Source organism: Magallana gigas, chromosome 10, assembly GCF_963853765.1.
Source record: "Magallana gigas chromosome 10, xbMagGiga1.1, whole genome shotgun sequence".
NCBI classification, from domain to species: domain Eukaryota; kingdom Metazoa; phylum Mollusca; class Bivalvia; order Ostreida; family Ostreidae; genus Magallana; species Magallana gigas.
The window spans coordinates 9,487,551-9,509,465 of record NC_088862.1 but is presented as its reverse complement, the minus strand read 5'-3'; the positions used below and the strand labels follow the sequence as shown (position 1 = coordinate 9,509,465).

At 31.3% G+C, this 21,915-nt stretch overlaps 1 protein-coding gene across 1 annotated transcript; it reads left to right on the top strand.

Annotated features, from left to right (window-relative positions):
* Positions 1-898: 898 nt before the first annotated feature.
* LOC117689060 (golgin subfamily A member 6-like protein 1) lies at positions 899-2,623 on the top strand. Its single transcript, XM_034468728.2, has one exon. It carries the CDS (start codon positions 899-901, stop codon positions 2,621-2,623), a length of 1,725 nt encoding a protein of 574 aa, XP_034324619.2.
* The last annotated feature ends 19,292 nt before the right edge of the window (positions 2,624-21,915 follow it).

Genomic DNA, 21,915 nt, shown 5'->3' with positions numbered 1-21,915 from the left:
TTTAATTTTCAATACAGATCTTTTTCCTTTTTTAAACTTCTCTTTATTAGCATGTAGATGTCTGACTTTTTGACCTCCGCTTCCCTGAGGATATTTGACGTGAAACAATTCAAATTCAGCAGATCCGTCCGTAATAGTAAAATCTTTTTTCGATTGCTGCACTGCCTGAACTTTATTCAAAATAGTAGCTTCGTTCAAATTCTTTGATTGAGTAAATTCATACCAAATCTCAGAATCTAAAGAGGGATGGCGCAAATTCAATCTCAAATAATCGTTAGGATTACATTGCATGCGCTCTTTCACTTCTTTCAACATGTCGCTCAATAAACGTTTCACAAAACCGCTATCTGATTTCTGAGGGAAAGGTCGAAAGCTGACCGTATATACATTTTGTTTCACTTTAAATTTGCGAGATTGTCGCCCCCTGTCTAATCTAACGTTGTAAAAGTCAGAAACCACTTTTTTCTTAACAGCTTTTCTGACCGCTTTTTTTTTCTTTAAAAGTTTTAAATTTTCATCAATCAATCGCTTTCTCTTATATCTCAACAAACGAGATTTATTCAACAAAATGCTTTCGTCTACATTCATCTCTCTCGCTTTCAAGGGATGGATCCAAAATGAAAAAATATTTAATAATGCTATAGTTATATTCATCAAAACATGTTTACGAACTCATATCAAGGTCGCTAGACAGCTACGTCAGAGTATTATAATCTAGGTCACACAGCTGTCTAGGTCACACAGCTGTTGTTTACGTCGCAGCTACATTGACTCCAAACACGTACACAGAGCTAGCGAGGTCACACAGGTGTTGTTTACGTCGCAGCTGCATTGACTCAAGTCACGTACACGGAGGGTATATAACACAGCGTTTCTCTTCAGTTCCTCACACCATTGAATGGACATCCTTCAGAACCTTATCGTAGAAAAAATCAGAGAAGTGGTTCAGATTGAACCAGACAGGCAGTTTTTGGGATTCTCATTCGCCGGGAAAAAAGAAAAAGAAGAAGAAAAACCAGATTTTCTTCTAAAGCCTCCCAGAAATGATGGCGGAGAAACTTACTTAGACATACTGAAAAGAGAAAAGCAGGAAGACAAGGAATTCTACAAAATGATTGTCATCCAGGAAAAAAGAAGACTGGCTAAGAACCCTCACTTAGTGACAGGAACCTTTGGACCCGGAACAGGCACAAAATCCCTCTATGACAAAATACAAGACCTGCTCAAGGATTACTATTACCCAGAAAACGAGTTCAACAGGCTGAAATTGGACGTCATTCTAGCAGAAAAAATGAAGGAAGAGGCTGAAGCAGAACTACAACAGAAAATAGACGTGGAAACGGAACTGCAGATCACCAAAGAAGAACTACAAAAGGTCATCAAAGAAAATCAAAAAGCCACTAAGAAAATTCAGGATTTGAAAGAAGAAATCGCAGAGCAAGAAAAAGAAATTGAAGAACAAGAAAAAGAAAATGACGAACAGGATAAAGAAATAGACAAACTGGAAGAAGAAGTCGAAAACCTGCAAGAAAAAATCCACAAACTAGAAAAAGCTCCTCCCCTATTCTTCTCCGAGGAAGAGTACAAAAAACTAAAAACCTTCAATTGGATAATAGAAAACGAACTAGAGAGAGCAGAAATGAAAAAAGCTGAACTGGAAGAAAAACTGACCGAAAAAGAAAACGAACTGCAGGAATTGAAGGACAATCTCCAAGAAAACAGAGAAATAATGAAACGAATGGAATGCGAAATGGAAACTTGGATCGACTTCGATTACGTACAAAAATCCAAGGAATTGGAGAAAAAACTGGCTGAAAAAGAAAAAGAACTCGAACAAAAGGATGACATGATAACTCGCATGGAAGCCAATTTGTTCACTTATATGGACGGCAATGCTAAAAAATTCCAAGATAAAGAAACAGTCCTGGATAAAAAAATGACAGAAAAAGAAAAAGAGCTCCAAGAATACAAAGAACATGTCAAAGAAATGGAAAATATCAACCAGAAAATGAAAGATGAAGTACAAGCCACTCCCTTATACGATACCTCAGAAGCCGCAACTTTCATCCGAGAAATTCAACGGAAAGCTGATGAACAAATCCAAAAAGCTAAAGAAAAATTAGCCCTCATGGAAAGAGAAGTCGACGCACTCAAGATGGACAACAAAGAAAACGTCAAAATATTCGCAGAAATACTGGACCAAATCCTCCCCCACATCAAGGATATGACAGAAACTTTCAACGAAGCCGACGAATGGGTGAAAGCAGCAGCCACAGGAGAAGCAAGAGAAGCATGGAGCATCTATGTCGAACCCAAAATCGCCACGGAAGAAAAATTCAAAAGTCTCAAGGAACTCTTCACCGAACATTGCAAAAAATTCTGCTTCGTCAGAAACGGAAGAACCCACAATATCAGCGGGGAAATTCAGCTGAAAAAACCACTCAACATCAAAGAACTCAACAAACTCCTGGGACCAAACATCTATCTGAACGGAGGACCGAAGGAACAAGCCACTGAAAAATGGTCCATGGCCGCGAAGTTCAACGACAATGATTATTTCTCGATCTTCTTCACGGATCAAACCCTCAAAGGCGGAGACACAACATGTGAAATCAGGAAATAAACGTTTCCGAGTGAAAAAATTCGTTTCCGAGTGAAAAAATTTGTTCTTTATTAACATTTTTCTCCTTTAAACACTGTATATATGTTCATTTGTTCACTTATTTGCTTTGAATTCAATAAAATTTGACTTTGTTCTGTCTATACTGCCTTTGTTTACCTTTATTCAGACGCCATTTTGGATTTGACCTAAATAATATTCGACGCCATTTTGGATTTGACCTCACTTGACCCCCCTATCTAGGCGCCTTATACTACTTACATGTTTACAGCTACACAAACTACAATAATTTCTGTCACCATTAAATTTGACAAATAAAAGAATATGAATGAATCATCAACGAAAAACAGGCTAAAACGAACTTAATCTAGCCAATCAAGTGCTACCAAATTGTTTTACTTCACTGAACCGCCTATCTCTGTCTATGTTACCCGTAATAACCATGGTTCTCTCCATCAATCCGTTATACTTGTGTAACTAAAATCACCGAAACGGTTTGTGTGTCAAAAGGGACAGTAAGTACTTGCTCTCATAAATCAATATGAAGCAATACGACATATACATGACCCTTCGTCCTTGGTATTGTAAAAATTTTGTTTTGGCATTTAAAGATCACCCAGAATAAAAGTTTACTTACGTATTCATATAACATTTTATTTAACAAAACATTTCTTCTTCACAAATGTAAAAAAAAAAAAAACACCCCATAGGTCAAAATGTACTCAATGGTCAAAATCATGCAAACATAACCTTACTTGAAGGGTGACATGCACCTAAACCATCGCCAAAAGATGATAGAAACCCACCTCAATGGATCATTTGGTTTGTTAATCAAATGCTTACTGATTTACTCTAAGCTATATTTTTATTCGTGTACGATTTTTTTCACGAGAGCATCGGCGTCGCAAATACTTTTCGCCGGAAACCAGTCCTTAAATATCTTTGGTATTTATATTTCAGATTATTAACCACTTTATTGCAAAAATTAATCGCCGATAACCAGTTTGTTTCTGGTACATTACCAAATAAAGTCGTTGCGAATAAATTTAAAATCTCTGATGATTTGGGATTTTTCTGTTTTTCATTCCCAAGCCTTTGACCTGGGGATTGAAAACACAACGAATTAGATGTAAATCATATACCATTGCAAATCATGAGATATTCTTTCTATCACGTTGTACCCAGTCTTTAAAGTAAAATTCGAATTTTTCCATACCATAAATTATCGTCGTGAGCCGCAAAACACATTTACTACGAAATGTCAACAATATTCTGCATGAAAAAGGTTCAATGACTGTACCCTTATCTAAATAACAGCAAAGTTCTCTGTATGGGGTTCACAAATAGCAATTAGACAAATTTAAGTCTGCAGTGATAAATATCGTGATATTGTCCTCCATTCATTAGCTGAAATATAGTTCATATAGTTACTGATGCAAGACATGGACATAGAATTTATGATATTTCTTTCCTTAGTGTAGAAAAACATTGATACAAACACAAGTATTACAGATGTATTCTTTCTCTAATAACTAAGTAGAATAGATGAAAAAGCATATGTTTCACTGATATTTCTTTGAAATAAAAGTGTGTGTGTTTGGATAAAAATGAACTGGCATTATATATTATATAAATATATTTGTATTGCTTACTAAAACGTACTTTGCTTCAGTAAGGTCATTTTATAGAAGTGTAGCAATAAGCTCATAGGTCTATAATTTTGTCAATTATTTGCAAATACAATAACGTTATTTTTTCAATTGTAATAATTACTCTCAATTACTTTGCCAAATCAAATACATCTCAATTACCTTATTGTTTTTTTTTTAAATATTTAAAACCTTTTCTAAACTGAACTTAATTCGTTTTGTTTTTCTGTATGAGAGAGGTTCACAGCTGAACAAAATTGTATCTTTACATATTGCCCGGGACAGTGTGTTTTACTGCATAAACAAACTACAAACATCATGAGACATTTAAATTATGGCACTAACACAAGACCATGTCAATCAGAAAAGCAAAATATACATCATTATCACACACCCTTTTAACCTTTGACTTGAAAAAGAAGGTAATTAAAATGTAATTAAAAGAAATTGAAAATACATGGAACCTTTTGGAATGCATTTGTTATTGATATATTTAATTAGTTGTACTTGAAGACGGGCTCAATAACAAGTAACTTCCAATTTCTTTGCAAAAAGTAATTATTTATGCTTAATTACATTTGCTTTTTTTTTTATTACCCCATCCCTGGTTCTGTGATAAAACCACGCGGAACAATATGTCAGGAAATTAAACATGTCAGGAATAGAACACAACAATTTTTACAGGGGACTATTATTTCAAAATTTATTGATTTAATCGAAACAAAGTGATAATAAGTAGCATGTAAACAATTGCATATATATCGATGAATTTTGCGTGAAACGTACTAGAATATTTCCCAAGTTAAACTTTAAAAAAAATTAGTGGTTTGTTATCAACGAAGAAGAAAACTCTAAATCTCCCTATATTTATGTACCAAATTGAATAATATAATAATTTGTTTTTGTTGTCTGTTAAGTAGTTTGAGAGGCGCTCTTCATCAAGCCGTCAAAATGGTTTGCGTTTCAAATGGGGCTGTCCTTATAAATCACTGTGCAATATGACGCAATAAAGTCCGTAATACATGACCCTTCACCCGTGGTGATGTATGTGTAGCCATACTTTCTGCTCAAATAAAAGCTGATACTAAACAGTTCATTAAGGTACTTTAAAATTATCTTTCAGATAGTGAGATTGGGTAAGACAACTTCGCCACCTCACGCGTACGTTGCGTTGTTTCAGTATTCCCTGGCTTGTACATGTATGTAAACACCCTGCAACTCTCACTAGATTTCAGTTGTTTCCTCAGATTTCTTCAGTGATCTCTTCTGTAGTCTTTTATTTGTTAATAAATAATGTCCAAAGCTTTAGTTTGTATTGCTTTTATTTCCAATTACTTTAATATAAAAGAAAACGCAGTGTTCCCATTTTTTATATTGTTTTATATTGATAAAATGTGTTCTTGTCCGCTTCTCATCTCTTTCATCGCGTAAGTAATTTTGTATATCATACATTGCAGTATTTATCCAAAAAAATGTGTAGCACTCTCATGGTGTTTCTATTATTAAAATGTAATCATCAAAGAATTAAAGGCTAATCATTCTTATGAGAATTACTTCAATATAAGTTGTTACATGTAACAATATACTCTGATTGCCATTAGGATGTGTTTCTTTTAGAACTCATAATTGATATGAATAAAAAAGTGTATGTTATGAGAATCACTTAATACCATTACAGCTATCTTAGGTAGCTCAACTGAGGAGATCTAAAAACACAAAATTTACAATAATCAAACGTAAGCACCAAAACCACGGGAATTTTCTTCATTATTAAATCTATGACACCAGTCTACTGTGCCTAGCAAAATTTAATAAAGACCATAAGATTTATTTCCCTTTGACTTTAATATATGATTTTCTATGATCTATGATCTATTAGCAAGTCTTTGATGAACAGCTAATTTACAGCTATCTTAGGTAACTCAGCTGAGGAGATCTTAAAACACAAAATTTACAATAATCAAATGTTAGCACTATAACCACGGGAATTTTCTTCATTATTAAATCTATGACACCAGTCTACTGTGCCTGACAAAATTATATAAAAGAACAGGAACGTAGCATCGTTGTGTGTGTGTGTGTGTGTGTGTGTAGGGAGGGGGCAAACTCAACCAAAAGGCTGCTTCCAAAATTCTCCGGGAAGGGGGGGGGGGCAAACGAAGTATACCTTTAACTTCAATTTCACTGTTTATTTTCTTGTTTTCAACTCAAGTTTTAACGTGGTCCCATAAAAGTGGGAGAGGGAGGGGGGATTCCATGTTAATTCATTTTTAATATGTAAATCTAAGAAAGTTCTTTCAGGTGCCAAAGAGGGGCCTGCATAAGATTAATTCCCCTTTGACTTTAATCTATGATTATCTCTGATGTACAGCTAACATAATCATATGATTGTACTTATCTAACATTATTCATGATTCTGGAAACAGTAAGAAGCATTAATATAATCTTAATTTTAATACTCAGAAATAGAAAATTCAATTCGCGATTTATAAAAAGCTATTAACTAACCCAAAGTATGATATTCTTGTATAAGATAAGTAGAAATACATTTAGATAGAGATTCTATAAATAATAACCCTGTTAGATTTTAACAAGGGTAATTGTGACGTCATACAAAGTAAAATTTTCCGGATTTTTTCTGAAATGAAGCGACAATATCAATTTTTTCATGAGTTTTTCTAATAGAAAACTGTGTCTGCAACCCATTTCTTTGTGAGAAATGTGACATGTTGTAAATTTTTAAATTACTGGGTGGATATAAAATTTACTACATGACAACCAGTTGATACAAAATTTACAACATGACAACTGGCTGCGGGCACATTTTCCTGTTCGAAAAACTATGAGAAAATGTGCAAATTTTCCTCATTTTTGACTACATCTTAAGAACATGACATATTATTGAAGTCATTATTTCCTTTTTAAATTAAAATAAAATAATTGTATACTTTTACACACACTTGTTTAAGATGCAATATGTGTATTTTCATCAGATTTAAACAACATTTAATTTTAGAGCATGCATTGAAAAGAAACTTTACTTTTTTCCTTGTTTCTTTTAAATTGACTGATTATAGGTTCAAATGCTCGGAAAACCATGCTTAGTATTTTTCAAGTTTTTAAACAGGAGTAAAACAGATAATATGCAATTTTTATATTCTTCAATTACAATTTTAAATACATGTACAAACAGCTAAATTATAATTATTCTTACAAGAATATCTTTTCGTTATTTACATGTTGATAAATAGGCTTTGCAAAATGATAATCATTTATTACCGCACTTTAAAAATGGGACAAAAATTGACATGTGTCCGAGTCACATTCAAATTTAGATTATTGTAACAACTGTTTTTTTTTTAAAACAAGTATCTAATCAATATCACTATATTGAGATACGTTTTAAAACAGTCGCTTTAATCTTCTCATAAATGGTTGTGTTACTGTGGTTTCATCAATATTCGCGGAAATACCAATTTTCGTGGATTTCGTTGTTGAGTTGATCCACGAAATTAAATGTTCATTGAAGTGCAATTTTTATTAACATTTTGTATTGATAGGGTCATTGGCCACGAATTTACGTATCCTTGAAACTGTGATTTTCACTTTACCCACGAAAATTGATGACCTTGAATATTAATAAAACCACAGTATTTCACAAGATATTGATCGTAAATGCTTATTTATACTGTGGTTTATTCAATTTACGTTGAATACCAATTAGCGGTGATTTCCGTCTAGAGGTGATCCATTGTGATCATAATAAAGTCATTTGCGTACAAAATTACATAATATTATGCTCAAAACATTCATTTTAATTTAGTCCACAAAAATTGATGCCTACAAAAATGAATATGTATGAAACCACAGTATAAGAATATTTAATTTATAAATCTGAATATGATGTTTTAAGTTCTTTGATCAATGAATTATAATTTTCTTAAATATATACTCATATTAAATAAAGAAACATTCAAAATATAGTAGCTTTAAGATTCAAACATTTTTTTATATCTTCATATCAAATTCTTCTTCTCCAAGACCATCCAGTCCTATCAATTGCCATTCGCCTTTATTCTAATAAATAAAAGTTAAACGTTAGATTATTTTAGAAACATTTTTTTCTCTAACAATGCCGATTCTATTTCAAACTGAGAAAAATAAGAAAAAAATCATGTTGTAATTTAAGGCACGAATTTGTTCGTATAATTAGACCTTAATATTTTTGTGTTTCGCACTGATTGGCAATAAAATCATCAAAATTATTAAAAAACATAACGTACTGAATAAAGCCTGAACGTTTTTCAAAATGTAGGATTTGACAAATTTGTTAAGAAAAAATGTTAATAAAGAGCCGTGATTTGAAATTGATATAAAAACTTGATTTGAAATTTTTGTTTCGGACATGTAACCATACACTGTTAATATTATAAATATCAAACCTAAGCAAGTAACAAATGTTATAAAGGTAGTAGGAAATAAGAAAACACAGCTCTTTATTAATACATTCAGATTTTGATTAAGTCATTTTCATGTGTTGGTGTCAATGCCTATCACGAAGGAATATTAATAGGAGTTTGCGCATTAATATTATTGTTGCAACTTCACCGTTTTTATGCTTTATGGACTCATATTGATGCACAGATGTTACCAATTGATTAATTCATATTTGCTTTGTGTTTAGTAAAATATTTAGAGATGTATTCTATGCGTATTTGTAACAGATATCTTTTATTGCAATTTTTCAATCTGGAAATTAACAAAACACTGATTTTCTTTGTTAATTGTTTACAAAGATAAAGACTGAGTCTAAAGTTTGGGCAATTTTCATTTTGTTCATTTCTATCCAATTACATTATTTCTTCTTTTGTATAGCAAGACCAACAAAATCAGCATTTGCTCTTAACCAATCGAATTCTGATCGCTCCTTTACAATAAAAATATTCATAATGTTACTTGCATATGGTCGTTGCATGCATATTTGATGGTATGTGAAATATATTTAAAAAATTCAAAGTAAAGTCTGTCTACTTATATTTTGCACTTGTAATTGACACAAACAGATGTCGTTACACAGTGCATGTACATGTAACACAATTTTATTAAAATCACGAACTTTTATTGTTTTTATTACAACTACATGTAACGGGAGAATATATATTTGTTTTTAGAGATAAGGGTTCACTATTCGTATCTTGAAAAAAGGAAAGTAAAAGTCAGGAATCCACGAGAGGAATCGGTTTGTAAGACAGAAGACCACAAGAGGCATCATTATGGTATCACAAATACACCAATATTTTTAAAGATCTAGATCTTGAAATGAGAGGAACCTTCAAGTTTATTGGTGTTTGATAACAATTGCTTGGTTGTCCGAGCTTTAAATTTAGTTAAACGCGGGGGAAAATTGAGTTTTTAGTAAAGAAGGCTCGGTGATTAACAAACAACCAATCAAATTAAACTTAAAATTATAAATATGATATTTTAGGTCACTGTGGTTTAGTTAAGAAAACACTACAAATATTTCAGCTGTAGAATTCGATTATTTTTTTTATCTTAATACAGGGGTCCGACATATGTAGTCGTCTTAAATATATGTTTATCCAAAATGCGTAGCCACCTGAACGACGATACTTATATTATTACTTATTAGGTTTGTTACTGACTGGTTACAGAAATGTGTGGGGTCGGTAAAGCCTATGGAAGGCGAGGGAGAGCCGAGCCTTTTATGGACTTTACCGACACAATAAAAATAAAAAATAATAAAATTCTACACCCATTGGTCATTGGATTTGACCTTCTTACCCAGGCGCAGGGCGGCAGGCTTTTGCAATTCCGTTAGCAGAATCTAGATCTCCGCACCGAACTGCTTTGGTATACTAAAAGGAATGTTCTGCCGATTTATGTTTTACACCAAAAATTTCTAGCTCACATGGGTAGAAGTTGGAGAGGACATCTTGGGCACCGCAGGACGTGGTAAGATGTTTTTGTGGTTGATAATGCGGGCAGGTCTCATCTCCGGGTGAATGGCCAAGGGTCTTACACACCTTACAACAAGCATCATTTGTACATGCAGACCTATTATGATCGGTTTTACAGCAATTTGTACATAGCAAGTTGATATTTTGTTGTGGTTGACCATAGTGAAACAGTTTGCACTGAATACCGCAGCAGTAATTAACTCTGGGAAGATGCTTTCCTGTAGGAAGCGGTTCTATGTACATGAACCTAGCCCCGTTTAGGATGCTTGTCATGCGCTTTGTATCGGGGTGGCGGATTTTTTCGTATAGAATTTTACTTGTTAAATTAACGTCTAATTTGCCAAGTAATTCATGTACGGCGGAATCAGCCACGAAAAGGGGGAGACCACAAATCCGTAATTTGAGGGTTTTCTGAGATGTCGATGTAGCGCCAGAAGTGTACGGGTTGGTGTCATAGAACTGGTGAGACCCATTATTGATGTCAATACCCTGTGTAAGAAGCTGAAGCCTACTTTTTGTTGGACTTTTCAGATAAATTCTCCATAGGTTACTGTCCAGTTGAACACACATAAGATCATTACCAATAACCAGTTTGATTTGGTCTATTAGATCAAAATCAGTGATTTGTTTATCACTGGAGCCGCGGAGATCATTATTCTTTAAGTATAACGGCTTGGATGTTCTGTCAACCGTATCAACCGTCCGCCATCTCCAGGGGCCCGTTTCACAAAGCATACTAAGGACTAAGTTGTATCTTAGGAAAGAAATTTTTCCTAAGTTCATTACTTATCCGTTTCACCATTCCAATCTTATCTTATGAATTTCCTAAGTTATGTCTTAACTTTAAGACAGGTATATGGATGTCTTAGGAACAAACTAAACATGGCTATCTTAATGAATTATATGCATATTAAAGTTGAACAAAAATACTAGAATACACGTATCATTAAAGGGCGTTTATCAAGATTTTTAATCTTTTCAAAAAGATTCAATATATGTTTCTTATAATGTAAAAATTAATGACTGGCCCTAAAATGCAAGATTTATATGGTCCAAATTATTCATTTCAAAGCTCCAGCGATAGAGATACATTACTCTAAACTGAAAACTTAAAAATGACTATATATGATAAGGGCCTAAAATGGCCCCCTAAAATGAACATCATCATTTTACTATCATTCTTTGTTTTCTTAGTACAAATATGTATGTGATGTGTTTACATAAAATTCATTTTGGTTCAAGTGCCCACAATTTAGATATATGACATTGTAAAGACAACCTTTTCCCGCCATTTTTGCATTTTTAGCATAAAACAGCTGGTTTTCAAGCAGTTTTTCCTTCCGAAAACATAGAGCGCATTCTTGAACAAATAAAATATTTTAATCAGAGATGTATCTGGCCAAGACTAATAAGTGACAAAAAAAATTTCTCTGTTCAAGCATGCGCTCTATATTTCCCATTCGTAAATAGATAAGAAAAATGTCAATTTTTGGCTGATTTTGATTAAATTATAGAAATGGCGTCACTTCTGACGTCAAATACTGCCAGTGAGTGCAAATAAATCAAATAAATAGATGAAAAATATGTTTTATATCAACTCTTCTAAAAAATTAGTTAACATTTTATTGTACCCGAAACACTTAAAAAATGGCGAATTATGGGGGCCAAATTTAACTCTTATCATATATATTTCTTTCAAAATATACCTATATTCCTTCATGATCAGTTAATTTTTTGGTGTAGACTTCTAATTTTTACATTTTTTTATAGATTATCTGATCACACACGCAGATTGATAGCGGGTACAGTTATAGCTAGTGCCCTGATGTTAATTAAATTATTCACGCCCTGGAATCACTGATCTATTTTTTTTGGGGGGGGGGGTGTTAATTGATTTTTTTGTTGGGGGATGGGGGTAGGAATGACCGGGAAGTGTTTTAGGAATGTCGACGCTAAATCCTCCATAGGAATGCTGTTTTATACAGTAATTGAAAATCTTGCCTTATATCCTCGTTTCTTCTATCAGCCGAGATGCATTTATTTGCGAAATTCGATTTTTTCTTTTTGTAAAAACAAAACAAAACACACCATTTTGTATAAATCATTACAAGAAAACTAGCGTTATAAAAAACTTAGTTTAAAAGTTCCACATCTGTCCATTCCAAATCCTACTTGTCACTGCATTTAATTATTGTATTCCATTTTGAACATACCGTATGAAACAGTAAAATCATCTGGATATTTCAACGATCGTTTTTAGATTTAGGAATTAGCATATCAGCTAGTATACGTTGACACATGCCATGCTATTTAAAAAAGACCAACTAGACAAAAGAAAACCACACTCGAACATTTATTAAAAAAAAACCCAGAAATTATAGCAGTGACCAATGTTTTCCATTAATGTATGCTGTCCAAAAAATAATATTAAAATATAAATAACGAAATATATATAGCTAAAAAAAATATAGTATGATCTATCCATTCTTTCAAATTAAAAAAAAATAACTATACGAATTCATTACGTAATTTTGATCTACTCTTGTATGCATGTGAATGTAAAAATATCATACAAAATTTTAGTACATGTACATAGACATAGACATAGACATGTACTTTGTTAACATTCTATTTACACGTTTTACTTTTTTACTAAGATTTTTTTTTTACATTCATTAAAAAAGTTTACATTCGTGTCATATTGAAATTTAAAGAATTTAAATAAATGGTATCAATTTAGAATTACCAATATGATATGAAAGTGGCTTACATTGTATCTTCAGATAAGTCAACTGCGATACGCTAAGAAAGTTTTGTGAAACAGTTATGACAAATCTTAGGAACTTCCTGAGCTATAACTTGGGCATATCTTAAGTTCTATCTTAGGAAACATCTGAGGAAATCTTTGTGAAACGGGCCCCAGGTAAATAAATCCAAGGGTAAAGGAGTGAACAGAAATCACAGCACAAATGAAATCACAACATATATACACACAAAACCAAACTTATTTACACAAAATATACGGTCACAAAACTTCATGTTATGATTGTACATAACAGTGTAAAGATCCCAAAAGCAAAATTTCGAAAAATGAACTTTGTTTCAGGGAAACAAAGGTCAAAAACACAGAGCGTCGAACAGGCACATCCACCCGTATCTGTGTCACGTGACGTACCCTATTACGCAACATATGGTTTAAATATGGTATTGTATGGATAAAAAGCTGTACATTGAACATTTTTGTCTCTATTACTCATAGCAAATTATTCCTAATTATTTGAAGCTCTCTAAGCCCTTATTTTTAGGGGCCAGTCCCTTTTTCTTTATATCAAAGTCCTATTAAATCTGAACAACTTTTGCATTGTATGTTATAAATATTTAAAGCTAATGTAGAAAATGTGCGAAAATTTCGTGAAAAAAAATTGCGCAAATTTTTTAGCTCAGTCTTCGGCGCCTTGCACATTTTCAAAATTATATCAATTAATAAGATCATCTTCAGACATTCATCTACTATCCCTGAAAGTTTCACGTTTCTATTACAATAAGTTTTGAGAAGAAGTGTGGACAAAGCGGCCCTTAAAAATTCACTTAATCCTCAAAATATCAAACTGGAAGTGACGTAATCCACCAAAATTTTTTACAAAATCAAGTAAGATTGATGTTCTATACGTTCTGTTAATTTCATGCAAATCGGTCAAGTATTTCCCTTGAAATAGCGTTCGGAAAAATCAGAAAAAAAAATTGAAAATAATAATAATAAAAAAACAAAAAACGATAGAATTACAAAAGGGTCTTCCGTCGGAAACGGAAGACCCTAAAAAAATAGTAAAATTTACATCCAAGGATTTGTTAAAAACCTATAAAAATTATTGTTCCTTAATTATCCCCCATAAAATTAGTCCGTGAAAAATACGCTCCTCTTATAATAAATTAAGCAACTAAAAATGGCAGTATTAAATTAGAGAAAATATAGACATACGAGAAAATGCCCTACTGCATTTTTAGCTCTCCTTTTATTCTGACCTTAGAAAAAGTTGGAAATCGTTTGTACATGTGTCATTCATTTACGTTTGAGTTGTCATCGACCTCATACTAAGCCACGTGTATCTAGCGCACGTGTACGTGGTTCAGGTGTGTGGCAACCACACCAACATTTAAAAAATCAGGAATTTGATTTCTTCATCAAACTATAATATATATAAGCAACCTCAGTAATTTAAGGTTTTTTTTTTTTTTTAAACAATTGCTATATTTTCAGTTTGACTGGATGTTACATATTTTTTGGGGTAATCAGTTTACTTAGAATACGTTTTGTTATACGACCGAATTCAAAATATCTGTTTCGTAACTGAACTCTTTTAAGATATATTTATACAATGGTTTACGTAAATGGCTTAGGTAAATTTGCAGTGGCATGTTATTAGATGAAACTTTTTTTATCATTTGGTATTTAGATTCTAATATTCCTTTCAAGGAAGTGCATTTTGTCAAAATTCAGAATAAAATGGATTATTAACTTTTTCAAAGGTACTAGTACATTTAAACACTAGTTTAGATCAATTCTTTAAAGAGATCTCTGAACATTATAAAAATGTATTAATTTATCAACTTTTTATCAATTCTAAAACTCTAAGAAAATGAATTTATTCATTAACTTTGTGATACATGTACGTTAACATGCCAACATTAGTTATTTTTTTTTTCATTCATGTGATACCAGAAAAAGATTACATTTGACCAAATTTTGAAAAATTACCTTATTAGAATCAAATTATCTTAGTTTATAAATACTTTGATGGATTAAATTTTCGCTCGATCATTGTATTCTTATTGTAGCTTCTGATATGTTTACATGTATCCATGCAAAATCATCATTGACATTAAAATGATTTTTAAAAAATATAAAAAATATAATTATGTTAAACACCTTATTTCAAGGTGTTTGCATTTTATGTTTGTTTACGTGATTCTCGTACCAAACAATTAAAAAGAACATGAATTCAGAAGTGGAGTGACGTTTGGTCGTTGATTGCAATTAATCATGCAGAGAGCAAGGAAATTATCATATTGAAAGAGCTTATTTTGCATGGTATTGAAATTATTTTATAACCAAGTTAATATGGATTTTAAGTAAATAATATAACCTTCAAATATATGCATATCGTCACATGAGGTTCACACATAAGTACATATAACTGTTCAATATTTTTTATGCCACGTTCTTTAATAATGTTTTACAGTGTCATAAAATGATTCCTGCTGCATTGCAAATTTTCATTTGATTGATGCACTATTATGGTCATTTTGGTTAGTTATGAAGCTTTAAATTTTAAATTGTAAATCATGTTAGAGATGAGATTTAACGTTAAAACATCTGAGATATCATTATTTAAAACAAAACATAAAATGATTTGATTTTGAATTTTTTTAATTTCTATTTCATAACTATCATCGCTTGTTTAAACTAAAAACATATGATGACTTAAAAGTTTTAAACACAACTATGTATCCTTTTAAAAAAAAATAGATCTTTTAAAAAAATCTTCTTTGGATACAGAGGGGAAAATTACAAAGAGATAAGATAATGAAGCTGGTATGTAGTATTTGAGAGTTTATGTAACGTAGATGCAATATTACATGAACCGTAAATTGCTATATCTATGCAAAGTTTTGCATTGTTGATGTTATTTTTCTAACAATTTTTTTTCATAATCTAAGAATCATAATCTCTATGGCTTTAGAAAAACGCGGGCATACTAAGAATAATTTTTTTTTAATACAAAACAGTTCATGATGATTTAAAATTTTGGACATCATTTTTTAAATTAAATTTTGATGCAGCATTATATATATATATATATATATATATATATATATATATATATATATATATATATATATATATATATATATATATATATATCATAACAACTGTTTAGCACCATTTAGTAAGAAAGAAATCCAAACATTTAAACTTTGAAATGTGATCGTTTCCCTATATACTTTCACAGAGTTTTCTTTCTTACAGAAATTATAATACGCTGTTCGAGCCCTTATAAAACAGTATGTTTTTTGCATTAGGTAGTTGTTCTATAGTTGCGTAAATCATTACATGCAGAGAGCGTACAATGCACTATTTGCAATTTATGGGACAAGCATGCTCTAGATGTTATTTCCATACTTGTACAAAATTGTCTTAAAGGTCACGATTTTGGTCAAAAAATATTTTTCCGATTTTAATGTGCACGGTGCTTCAGTAAGGCATTTTCAATAGGCAACCAAAATTTGAGTATCATTTCTTGAGTTATAAGCGAGTTACAGAGCTTACAATTTTTCGCTATGTAAACAATGCTTTTGTTAACATTTTGAAAGTTGAAGTGAAAATTCCCGTTTAAGACCTACAATGAATGTGTTAATCGTAAGGAACTGTTTATTTATGCTTAAAATGAATAAGAAAATGGACAAATCAGCTTGAAAAAGAATTTTTACTGGTATATTGAACCTATGTAAACAAAAACAGGGCAGGAGCCTTGCTTACATGACGAAGAATTGTGAGCCCTGTATCTTGCTTAAAACTCATCGACTGGCACCCACATTTCATTTGATCATTAGGAATGCATTTCCAAAACATTGTAAATAATAAAAGCAGAAAAAAAATTGACCAAAATCGTGACTATGCCCCTTTAATGTCTTAATGCAAAATCCTGCCGAGGTCATTTCCTATTATATCAGGTCGTAATCCGGCTTGAAGTCGCGAGGAGAGTCACTGATGTTCTTTGAGAAATACTGAATGTATTCATATAATATATCTTATCGAAAAGAATAATCTACTTTGGATATAGAGAAGAAAATTACAAAAAAGATTAGATAATGAAGCTGGTATGTAATATTTGAGAGTTTATGTAACGTAGAAGCAATATTACATGAACTTAAAATTGCTATATCGTTGCAAAGTTTTGCATTGTTGATGTTATTTTTCTGACAATAAGAATTATAATCTATGTGATTATAGAAAAACGCGCGCATAATAAGAATAACCTTATTTTTCAAATACAAAACAGTTCATGATGAATTAAAAATTTGGACATCATAAAACAGTATGCTTTTGCATTAGGTAGTGGTTCTATAGTTGCGTAAATCATTACATGCAGAGAGCCTACAATGCACTATTTGCAATTTATGGGACAAGCATGCTCTAGATGTTATTTCCATACTTGTACAAAATTGTCTTAATGCAAAATGCAAAATCCTGCCGAGGTCATATCCTGCAGTTTAGTATTCATGACACAGTATAATTCAAGGTATATTAAGAAAAAGTCATCTACTGGTCATTCTAGCAACGCTTGATAATTTTGATGGATCAATGTCCTTGGATTTATTACGTTGTGCATTTTGACTGTGTCGTACAACCATTTAAAACAACTATTTTAGTACAATGTTTATGTACAAAGCGTTAGTTTAACATTTCTTGGTTAAAGTCGTACAATATACAATTAATAATTATTTGTCAATAATATATATCATAAACTTTATCTAAAATATCAAAATATATTTTTCTAAATTGTAGGCTTTGCATTTGAGGTGTTTAAGTTACAAAAAAAAATCTGATTTTCTGCCATCAAAATTCACAAAAATTGATGTTCAACAAAGTTAACTCAAAGATCAAACTTTAGAAAAAGAATAACTTTAGGAGAGTTGGATGGTGGTGGCCATTTTTAGACTGTTACATTCATCTCCTTGCGATTAAGAGTTTTGTATAAGGATATTGGAGAATATTCATACTTGGAAATTTTCTTCGTACTTTATTTCAGTTTATAGCAAAAAAAAAAAAAAATCCAAACAAACAAACAAAAAAACCCCATACCCCCCCCCCCCAAAAAAAAAACAACAATCAAACAAACATCTAAAAATTAGATCTGATGAGTAATTTACTGTCCACCCAGCTTCCCTAAAGTACTTATATTTTAACCTTATCTACGATTGTGTATTTTTGCCTGGATGACTGTTATAACATGCTAAAATTTAGGAATTTGTTTGAAATTTAGTAAAGACAGAAATTAAAATTCCTTTTTTTGTAATCGCATTAAGGTCGGGATCTATAAAACTTATACTTGCAAATAAGTTGTCGTGATTGTAGATAAATATCTATTATAACATGTTTTTGGACTTATATTACATTGAATAGTGGTATTTTATTAAAATTATGTATGGTCATCAGATATCATTAAAAATCAATTGTTACACAAGAAACTTTTATTAGTAAGATCTTCGTGTAGTATATAAAGAGAAACAATGTCTTTTTTATTGTTTCACAAATACGAGCTGAAGAATAAAATCTTACTAAATTACGAATTTGAAGTTTTACTTCATCAAGCTTTTAAAGATTGTTATTTTTCTTAATCACATAATACATTAGAAACATAATAAGACAGCATACTAATAAAAAAATATAAGACACCTGCAAATATGTTTTAATAATTAATAACCGGAGTATAAAATGTCCACTTCACATCAACAGGATAAACTTACATTGGAAACTGGGTTGTCAACAAATTACCAATAAGATCTATTTTAAATTTTTAGATATGATTCTCTTAGCTATAAACTATCATTCTGTGAATAATCATTGCAAATATTTAAGTTTTAAAATTTAAACATTTTCTTTTATCTTTATAAAGAGCATTCTTTAAAAGAAGATTAATATAGTCTAAAAATTGTTAACGACCATTTACCCCTCTGAAATGCCATTCGCAGTGATTACCAATCAACAAATTTTTAAAGTTTTGTCGCTTCAAAAATATGATTTTTTTTAAATACAAGACCAATTAAAAAAAAAGAAATCATCTGTTGAAATTTATGGCACGTATTTTCTATTTTTGAACTAACAATTCAATAATAAGACATTCACATTTTTTTTGTCTTTCTTACTGATTAGCAATAAAAATCACACAAAAAGGTATAAAATACATAAAGTTCTGAATAAATGTTATTCAAAATGTAGGATTTGACAAATTTGTTTTGAAAATAAAATATTTTAAAAAGGTTAATTTAATATTTGTAACCATACACTGGTGAAACATGATTTATAAATACAAAATTTCAACCAGTAAAAATGTTTTAAATGTAGCTAGGATGAAATGAGAAAAAAAATCATTATTTATTTATTCCAATTTTGATCAATTAATTTTCATTTAATTGCGTCATAGCCCAACACTAAAAAACGAAAGCAGAATTTATGTGCATTTATTCTATTGTTGTAACTTCGCCATTTTTATGTAATATGAACTTCATATAAGTGCAAAAATGTCACCAATGTGGTCTAATTATTTGCTATGTTATTGGCGAAGTAATATTTGGAGAATGATGATTTTATTGCATATTACAAATATACTTTATTTACTTTTTTCAGCTGAAAGTTTACAAAACACAGATTTGTCTTTGATATCTAATTTTACAATAGCAGAGAGCAATATTTTTCCATTGATGTCAAAAATGTTGACATATAAATAATCATAGTTTAGGCCCGATCCATTTTGATCCTTTCTACCCCATTATATCATCATTTGCTCTGTTGCATAACAAGACGACAAGGAACAGCCTTTGTTTGAAACCAATTGAATTTCAGTGGCTATATACATGTACAAACATGATATTATCCAGAATGTATAGATACACGCACATGCTTGTTGTTTTATTTACGGATAGGGTTTACCTGGGGCATGCGCAGCGGGGGTTTATACGTAAGTGATTTTTATCTATTTATAGGTAGTCACACTTTACAGAGCTGTATTTTATTGTTGAAATGAAGGTCAATGCATTATCTCACGGAAATATTTGAAATATAATGTAAAGTCCGTTAAATCACTGATATACCAGTAACTGATTTAAAAAAAGTTCAGTTACATGAAGCTATACTGAATTTGTTAAATAAAAAAACTACCAAGCGTTACTGCTTCTAAAACAAATACTTGTGAAGTGAAATTATCACAGGTTTTCGTTAAAAGATATGGGATTTTCGTTACTATTTTTTTGCTGCTATAAATTTTGAAATTTTTACAAGAAAAGACGTCAACATTATCCTACTAAAGTTTAATAAAATGTAATCGTTTCTTGAAAAAAGAAAGTCAAAGTCAGAGAATCCACGTAACGACATGTTTTATGGGCTAATATTTACATATTTTTTGCTTGCGAAGCTTGTTGAAAGCTGCGGCAGTTATAACACTGTAATGCACAAAGGGTACTCAAAGGTTAAAATGACGTCACAAACGCTGAACGCCGTAAACTGCAACGTCACAAGCGAAAATCAAAAGTTCACGCTTGTGGCTGTTACTGTGGCTCTTCCATAAAATTAATATGAACTTACCCTTAGGATAAGATAGGAATGTTTTGGTATAAATCACATTTTCAGACTAGGCGTGAAGTTAAACAAATGTAAATATAAGCATTAAATCATGATTTTTTGAAGTATTCAGTCTCATAACTGCAGCGATGTGTGCATACAAATTTTCATAATGCGCATACAAATTGAATAACGCGCGCTAGTGCGTTATGAAAATTTGTTTGCACACACCGTTGCATGATACCACATCTTTCGAAAAATAATGATTCAATGCTTATATTCACGTTTTTTAATATTTTTCCCTTTCCGCAAATATAGTTTATTTTTAAAAAATATCTGCCTTATTCAACGAGTAATGTGCAATGAACGGAAAAGCCAATGGAACAGTGGAATTATGCTGACAAAAATATCCCATAGCGTTTAAAGCATTGTCACACTATTTTACTTTTCATTCTGTAATTTGATGAATTTACTTTTGGTATACATTTACTAAAAAAATAATCAACTGAAGTCATTTAACTGTTAGAAAATATTCACAACAATGAAATATTAATCAGCGTAAGTATAATATCAGGTCGTAATCCGGTTTGAAGTCGCGAGGAGAGTCACTGATGTTCTTTGAGAAATACTGAATGTAGTCATATAATATATCTTATAGTAAAGAATAATCTACTTTGGATATAGAGAAGAAAATTACAAAAGAGATAAGATAATGAAGCTGGTTAGTAGTATTTGAGAGTTTATGTAACGTAGAAGCAATATTACATGAACTTAAAATTGCTATATCGATGCAAAGTTTTGCATTGTTGATGTTATTTTTCTGACAATAAGAATTATAATCTATATGACTATAGAAAAACGCGCGCATAATAAGAATAACCTTATTTTTCAAATACAAAACAGTTCATGATGAATTAAAAATTTGGAAATCATAAAACAGTATGCTTTTGCATTAGGTAGTGGTTCTATAGTTGCGTAAATCATTACATGCAGAGAGCCTACAATGCACTATTTGCAATTTATGGGACAAGCATGCTCTAGATGTTATTTCCATACTTGTACAAAATTGTCTTAATGCAAAATGCAAAATCCTGCCGAGGTCATATCCTGCAGTTTGGTATTCATGACTCAGTATAATTCAATGTATATTAAGAAAAAGTCACCCACTGGTCATTCTAGCAACGCTTAATAACTTTAATGGACCAATGTCCTTGGATTTATTACGTTGTGCATTTTGTCTGTGTCGTACAACCATTTAAAACAACTATTTTTGTACAATGTTTATGTACAAAGCGTTAGTTTAACATTTCTTGGTTAAAGTCATACAAT